The sequence below is a fragment of the Leucopleurus acutus genome, assembly GCF_964270905.1.
Source record: "Leucopleurus acutus genome assembly, chromosome: 20".
Taxonomy (NCBI): Eukaryota; Metazoa; Chordata; class Mammalia; order Artiodactyla; family Delphinidae; genus Leucopleurus; species Leucopleurus acutus.
This window is the reverse complement of record NC_139162.1, coordinates 773,100-780,600: the sequence shown is the minus strand read 5'-3', so window position 1 is coordinate 780,600 and position 7,501 is coordinate 773,100. Positions and strand designations below refer to the sequence as shown.

General features: G+C 61.5%; 1 protein-coding gene across 1 annotated transcript; it reads right to left on the bottom strand.

The window, feature by feature from the left end:
• Positions 1-420: 420 nt before the first annotated feature.
• SLC22A31 (solute carrier family 22 member 31) lies at positions 421-5,099 on the bottom strand (the record flags this gene model as incomplete). Its single annotated transcript, XM_082863016.1, is given in 14 exon segments — positions 421-650; positions 653-726; positions 1,098-1,209; positions 1,570-1,763; positions 1,875-1,893; positions 1,896-1,988; positions 1,991-2,002; positions 2,102-2,247; positions 2,431-2,557; positions 2,560-2,598; positions 2,854-2,987; positions 2,989-3,018; positions 3,108-3,211; positions 4,521-5,099. Coding segments are annotated over 14 exon segments (1,893 nt in total).
• Between the last annotated feature and the right edge of the window lie 2,402 nt (positions 5,100-7,501).

Sequence of the window (7,501 nt, the reverse complement as noted above, 5' to 3'; positions counted from 1 at the left end):
GCTCTGCTTCCCACCCACGCTGATCTCATCTCTGTATGAAAGGAAGCAGCTCTCGGGCAAACATGAATTAAAAACGTGCTCATCTCTCCAATGCACAGTTGGCACGGCGACTTGCAGGGCCTTTCTGCACCTCAGTCTCACCAGAGCCGCAGCAGTGGGCTGGCCCCCGAGAGGGTGGGGGCAGTTGGAGAGGCTGCGGATGCCTGGTTGTGAGGGGGAGGTGTACACCAGAAGCCTCCTTCAGCCAACGGTGCGGCCTGAGGGAAGAACCAGCGAGGGTGCCAAGCTCCATGCCTTTATGCTCCCCACGTGGAGGGGGAACCAGGGCCCCCGGCAAAGAGGCCCACTTCCCACCACCCTCCCGTTCCTTCCCGAGACCCGTCTGCCCGTACTGGCGGGTGGCGTGTCTCTGCAGCCTGGTCACCCTTCCCGGATCAGCTGTGTCCCGGCCCTGGGGAGGGAGGCTGGCAGCAGGGGCAGGTGGTCCTGGCGGGGGTGGCCCCAGAGGAGCGGGGAGCGGCGCAGGCGGTCGGCGTCCTGCAGCGACGGGGGCAGTGCGCGGCCACGGCTCTCGGGCAGCAGCAGGACGCGCAGCAGGGCGAGGACGGCCAAGGACGGGAAGGCCGCGTGTTGCAGAAAGAAGCCGTGCTGCCACGCGTGTCGGTGAGCGGGGCGGCCACCTGGCCCAGGAACCCAGCTCCCAGCACCAGGCCCAGCCCGGCACCCCTGCAAGAGGGGGCGGTGGGACATGGCCCAGCGGGGCACCCAGCACTCCTGGGGTGGATGGCCCTTAGCAGGCCCCAGGAAGACACCTGCAGAGTCTGGGGGGGAAGCTGCCCTGGATCAAATGCTGTCCTTTCCATTAGGAAGCTGAAAGTCGGTTTTTGCCCTGGAATCCGACCCTGTCTGGGGGCTCTCACTTCCGACCACCCACCGCTCCACTCCTGAGCTGATATGCAGACCCTTCTGCGGCCATTGTCCCCCTCGCCACCCAGGAAGAGACACCTGAACTCCGGTCCCGATGGCATGGACCTGGGGTGTGGGGAGCGCGGGGCGCACAGGCAGGGCCCTGCCCTCCAACCCTGCATCCTTCTCACTTACTCACCATGGGGAAGACCTCGGCTGAAAAGAGGCTGCTGAGGGCGGACACTGCCTGGGAGGCCAGGAGCCCCAGGACAGAGACGGGCAGCAGCGTCCAGCCAGGCAGGTCTGGGGAGGAGGAGAGGCCCCACGCTGCCCACACTCCCTCCCTCCCCTCACCCGTGTCTCAGGGATCCGGGCCTCCCCAGCCTTCCACCTCTGCTCCTGCACTTGGCGTCAGGGGTTGCAGGCTGCCCCCCGGCCACACCAAGCCCTTATATTAAGCCCCTTCACGTAGAATCCTTTTGGCCCTCACCTCTTTGGGCCTCAGTTTCCCCGGGTGCACACTGGGGAGGTGGGTGGGGAGAGAACAGAGCCTCATGCGAATGCCTCATGCCCTGTGCCTGCCTCTCCGGGATCCCCACCACCACTGGGCAAACCCCCAGCCACACATGACAACCTTGCCGGCCTGCAGGGCCCCACACTCACACTGGGTCCCTGCAAGGAGCAGCAGGGGTGCCAGGCCCAGGACCAAGGTGCCCAGCAGCAGGACTGGGCGGCGCCCCCAGAGGTCTGCTGTCAGGAGCTGGAAGACCACGGCCGCTGCCTCCAGGCTGGCCTCCAGGAAGTAGGGCCAACAGAAGGCGGGGTCACGCGTGGCCAGGTTGCGCAGGAAGCTGGCTCTGATACCGCGCCGATCAGCCTGGGAGGCACGGCAAAGCTGCAGGCCCAGCCAGAGCCGCGGGCTCTCACCCCATGGGGAAGGCCAAGATCCCTCCCTCCCCTCCGCCCACCCACACCCTCCCCTCCTCATGAACTGAAGCCCAGGATGAGTCCGTTTCTCCAGGCGACGCGGGTATGCCGGAGTTCCAGGACCGAGTGGTGTCGGGGCTGGGGCTCCCTGCACACAGCACGTCCGGCTCTGTGGTCCCGGGGACATAATGGGGCATGAAGGAGGGGATGACACCTCTCCTCCCTCCTCCAGCACCCAGGCCTCCCTTCTCCCTGGCTGGTCCATTACCGGTAGCCAGGGAGTTCTCCTCCTCTGAGCTGTCTTTGGGGTCCACACCGCTGGCTTCCGCAAAACGCCGCAAGATCTTCCTGGCTCGGGCCGGCTGCCCTGTGGCCAGCAGCCAGCAGGGAGACTCGGGGAACAGGGCTGGAGACCTGCGGGTTTGGGGTGAGGATGCCAGGGGACCTCCCAGTAGAGAAGGACCCAGTGGCGAAGCACAGTGCATGGCTCTGGGTCCCTGGGTCCCTGGCCCGTGCCCATCTTCCTGCTGCTGCATGGAGGTCAGAGGGAAGCAACGCACGTGGCCTCCACAGTGGATGTGAACCCCTCTCACTCACCCCCAAAACAGCAGCAGGAGTCCCGTGGCCAGGGCGCTCAGCCCCTGCAGAAGGCGCCAGTCTTCCAGGAGCAGGGCCAGGCCAGGCAGCGGCAGCATGCCCGCCACAGAGAAGAGGCCACCTCCACGGAGAATGCCAGGCAGCGTGGGGTGTCACACAGCTCCAGACCTGGGCATACACAGACGGCCTGGGGCCCAGGCCTCTCGGGAGGGCTGCCCTGTCCAGGGCTGTGGTGATCAGTCGCTGGCCTGCCCAGGACCTGGACATCTGAGGCACCCGGGCCTGCCCACAAAGGGCAGAGCCCACAGAGCAGACAGCTCCCCGCCCACCTTCTGGAGAAGGGCCCTCGACTGGAGTGCCAGAAAGGCGCCCTCCAGCGGGCCAGAGGCCTAGCCTGAGTGGGCGGCCCCCAGAGCCCCCCACGGTACTCGTGAGCCACATAGAGGGCTAGGGAGGCCCCTGCTGAGGCCCCCCCCCCACGAAGCAGCTGCAAAACCAGCAGGGCGGCAAAGCCAGTGGCCAGGGCCTTGCTGGCCCCCAGGCCCGTGGCCAGCACCGGAGCCCACAAACACAGCCCGGCGGCCAAACCTAGTGGGCAGCAGGGGACACACGTGGATTGGGGTCAGGAGGGCTCAGGGGAGGGCTGCCAGGGCAGAAGGGCCGGGGCAGCGCCTCACCGGTCACAGCCTGGGCCCAGGAGGACACAGCCCAGCAACCAGCCCAGGAGGTCGTCCACCTGCTCCAGGGGCACCTTGCAGCCGTCCTCACACACGAGGTTCCACTGTAGGGGATACCAGTCACCTGTCAGCTAGCCAGGACCCCTACCCCCGCTGGAGTTCCCAGAATATCACGCTGGAAGGGACCCTAGGTATCCTGTTCCGATTCCTCCCTGGAGACAAAGGGAAACAGGTACAGAGAGACCAGGGACTTACTTGCTCAGGATCACACGGCGTGGCCTCCTGACCCTGGTGGTCTTCACGTGGAACTGGACAATTCCTGGTCTGAGCCCCCAGGTGGTAGAGGCCTGGGGTCCCCAGGACACCCGCATGGAGCCCCAAGTCTGGTTTCTCCTTTGCTCTGCACGGGGTTGCACCTGCCTTTCTCCGGCCATCACTCTGCTGCCAGGCTGGCCCCAGGGCCTCTCCTGCCCTTCCCCTGGCCTGTGCACCTCGAGAGCCACTCCCGGAACAGGCTGCAGGGCCACGCCCACCGGCTTTTCCCGGCCAAGGGCCCTTTTCCCGGGCTACTCTGTGTCTTCTCCTCAAGCTTGACACACCCTTTTGGGTCACACTACATCAGAGTTTTTATTTTTAAATCCGACTGCTTGTGAAAGCTGGTGGGCGAGGATCCATCACTACAGCAAACAGGTGGCCAGAAAGAGGAAGCCCAGCCGGTTCAGGGCCCCAGGTGGGCCCGGCCGGGATGTGGCAACCCTGTCCAAGCTTCCACCCGGGGCCCTTCCTCCCAGGGGCAGGGGGTGGGGCTGCGGGCAGAGGATGCCAAGAGGAAGGCAGGGTGGGCTGGCCTAGCCAGAGGAGGGGGAGGGAGGCCCCGTTACCCGCTCCGCGTCCTTGGCGTCCCTGCCCCTAGGCCAGCCTGCACACACCTTACAGGTGGGAGGTCTGCTCTTCAAAAACGGAAGTGACCCAATCACTCTCTTGATTCAAAGTCTTGGGAGCCCAGCCTGAACACCTGCATAGCCCAAAGCCACAGGTTGCTAGAATGTTCATGGCACCGAAGGGAACTCCAGGCCCTGCTGACCGCTGGGCACCTACCTGCTCAAACCTTCAGCTTACCGCCCCCCTCCCGGACTGCCTGCCACCTTGGCAGCACCCAGCCTCGGACTCTGCCTTTAGGCCCTGCACCCTGCCTATGGACACCTGCTGCACCGTCAGACAGGAGGGGGCTGAGCCCCGCGCAATCGAAAGCCCCAGTACCACAGCCCCCGTCGATCAAGGGCCGAAGACCGAGGCGGAACTGGAGGAGGGGGAACAGAGGAAGGGCGCTGAGGGCAGGGGGACGGAGGGAGGGGGAGACAGGGCAGGGAAGCAGAGGACGGGGCGGGGGACGGAGGGGCAGGTGCAGAAGACCTGGGTGACCGGGCTGCGCAGCAGGCCGGCGGCGGGCAGCGCGTAGCGCCAGCCGCGCGTGCAGGACCGCGTGCCGTTGGGGCAGACGCGGGGCGCGGGCTCGGGGTAGCTCAGCGGCAGGCAGGGGCCGGGGGCGAGCGCGGGGTCCGGACCGCAGTGGTTTGCGGGCAGCGCGGTGAGCAGCAGCTCCGAGCCCAGAGCCAACCCCAGCGCCACGCACGGCAGCCACGAGGCGGCGGCCAGCAGGCACCGGGACCGGCCGAAGCCGCCCGCCGCGCAGCACCCGCGCCTCCAGCTCCGTCCCAGGGCTCTGCACTCCGGCTGCCGGCGGGGCGGGGCCTGAGAAAGACGGTGCCTGAGGGGCGGGGCCTGAGAGGGCGCGGCCCCCATAGGGGCGGTGTCTGCGCTCTGGAGGCCGGCGGATCGGGGCCTGGGCGGGGCCCGGAGAGAGGCGGGGCCGGAGAGCGGCTGTATCGGCTGGGTGGAGCCCTGGAAGGCAAAGCAGGCCGCCGGGCGGGGCCTGGGCCGAGGGGCGGGACGGATGGGGTGTGGTCTGGAGCGGGCTGGGGGCGGGGCCATCGAGGGCCGGGCAGGTGAGAGTCCTGGCCGTGGACGCGAGGGCGTGGTCAGCGAGACGTACTAGCACGGAGCGTGGCCCGGGGCCGCGGCCTTCGGGGCGCTTTGGAGCGCGCGAGGTCCGAGCGGCGTCGGAGCAGGAAGGAGGTCGGGCCAGGCCTGCGTAGCGCGGGCCACCACTGCTCCCCGGCGGCCGGCCGCGGCGCTGCAGCCAGGGAGGGAGCGCCTCCGGCCGTCCAGCTCGGACCGTCCAGCTCGAACCCTAACCCGTCCAGCTCCCTTCGTCCTCCGGGGACCGTCCTGCGTGGCCACCGGTCTGCAGCCCCGGCGGAGCGTGGTGGCCGGAAACGAGAGGCCCCACTCGGTGCTGCGCGTCCTCAGAAGTTTGAGGGTTATCGTAGGGTTATTCGGCAAAACGAGCTTCCAAGTTACTTTATCCCGCGCTGGTCCTCCTGTGAGCTTGGCTCGGAATACGCTGCACTTCGGCTTAGCCGACACCGTCACCCTGGAGGGTCTCCATCCCAAGAACAAGGTAAGTCGCGTTTGTTTTTCACTTTTCGTTTTCGCAGGGAGGAAAGTTAAAACAGGTCCTATAGATTATGCTTAATTGTTTTTAATTGAAGAAGAATTCACATAACATGAAACTAACCATTTAAGGTACCATCACCACCTTTATCAAGTTCCAGTATATTATCACCACCACGGAGGAAAACCTGGTACCCATTAAGTAATGATTAAGTGATCACTCCCTAGCCCTCCTTCTTCAGCCACCTGGCAACCGCCCGCCATACAACACGTGGCCTTTGAGATCTGGCTTCTTTCACTTAGAATAATGTTCTCAAGGCTCACCCACATTGTAGCAGGTGTCAGGACTTCATTCTCCTTTACGGCTGAATAATGTTCCATTATATGTCGCATTGTGCTTGTCCATTCATCTGTTGAGGGGCGTTTAGGTTGCTTCCACTTCTTGCCTGTTGTGACTTGTGTGCAAGGGTTTGACTCCCTGTTTTCAGTTCTTTTGGCTGTATACCTGGGAGTGGAATTGCTGGGTCATGTGGTGAGTCTGTGTTTAATTTTTTGAGGACTCACCAAGCCGTTTTCCACAGTGGTTGCCTATTTTGCATTCCCACTAGCAATATATGAGGGTTCCGGTTTCTCCACCTCCTCGCCAACACCTGTTTTCTCTTAAAAACACAAAAGCCAAAAAACAGAACGAGCCCCATCCTGGTTGGTGTGAAATATCTCACTGAGGTGTTTGTTTGTTTTTTGCCACGTGGGAAGGCTTGTGGGATTACAGTTCCCCTAACAGGGATCGAACCCGGGCCCTAGCAGTTGAAAGTTTACTTAGGTTTTGATTTGCATTTTCCTAGTGGCTAGTGATGTTGAGCATCTTTCCGTGTGCTTGTTGGATGTGTGTTTGTCTTTGGAGAAATCACTGTTCAAATCCCTTGCCCATTTTTTACTTGGGTTGCCTGCCTTTTTGTTGTTCAGTTGTAAGAATTCTTTGCGTATGCTGGATACTAGACAGCATTAGATACATGATGTGCAGATATTTTCTCCCGTCCTGTAGGTTGTCTTTTCACTTTCGTGATTGTGTCCTTTGATGCACAAAAGGTTTTAACGCTGATGAGTTTCAATTAATTTTTTCTTTATGCTCATGCTTGCAGTGTCATATGTAAGAAGCCATTACCAAATTCAAGACCATGAAGATTTACACCTGTGTTTCCTTCTAATCGTTTTATAGTTTCAGCTCTTAGATTTAAGGCTTTGATCCAATTTGAGTTAATTTTTTTTTTTTTTTTTTGCGGTACGTGGGCCTCTCACCGCCGTGGCCTCTCCCGTTGCAGAGCACAGGCTCCGGACGCGCAGGCTCAGCGGCCATGGCTCACGGGCCCAGCCACTCCGCGGCACGCGGGATCCTCCCGGACCAGGGCACAAACCTGCGTCCCCCGCATCGGCAGACGGACTCTAAACCGCTGCGCCGCCAGGGAAGCCCCTTGAGTTAATTTTTATATGGTATGTGATCAGGGTTCAACTTCAGTGTTTTGCATGTGGATATCCAGATTTCCCAGCACCATTTGTTGAAAGGCCTATCCTTTCCGCATTGAATTGTGTTGGCACCCTTGATGAAGCCAGTTGTATGGTTAATATCTGGACTCTCAGTTTTATTCCAAGGATCCCTGTGTCTGACCTCATGCCAGAAGCATAATGTCTTGAGAACTGGAGCTGTGTAGTGTGTTTTGGAATTGAGAGGTGTGGGTCCTCCAACTCTGTTCTTTTTAAGATTGTTTCGGCTGTTTATTTTTCACCAGCAACTCCATATGAATTTTAGGATCACTTTTTCTATTTCTGCAAAAAAAGAATGTTGGGATTTTAGTAGGGATTGTGTTGAATCTATAGAATGC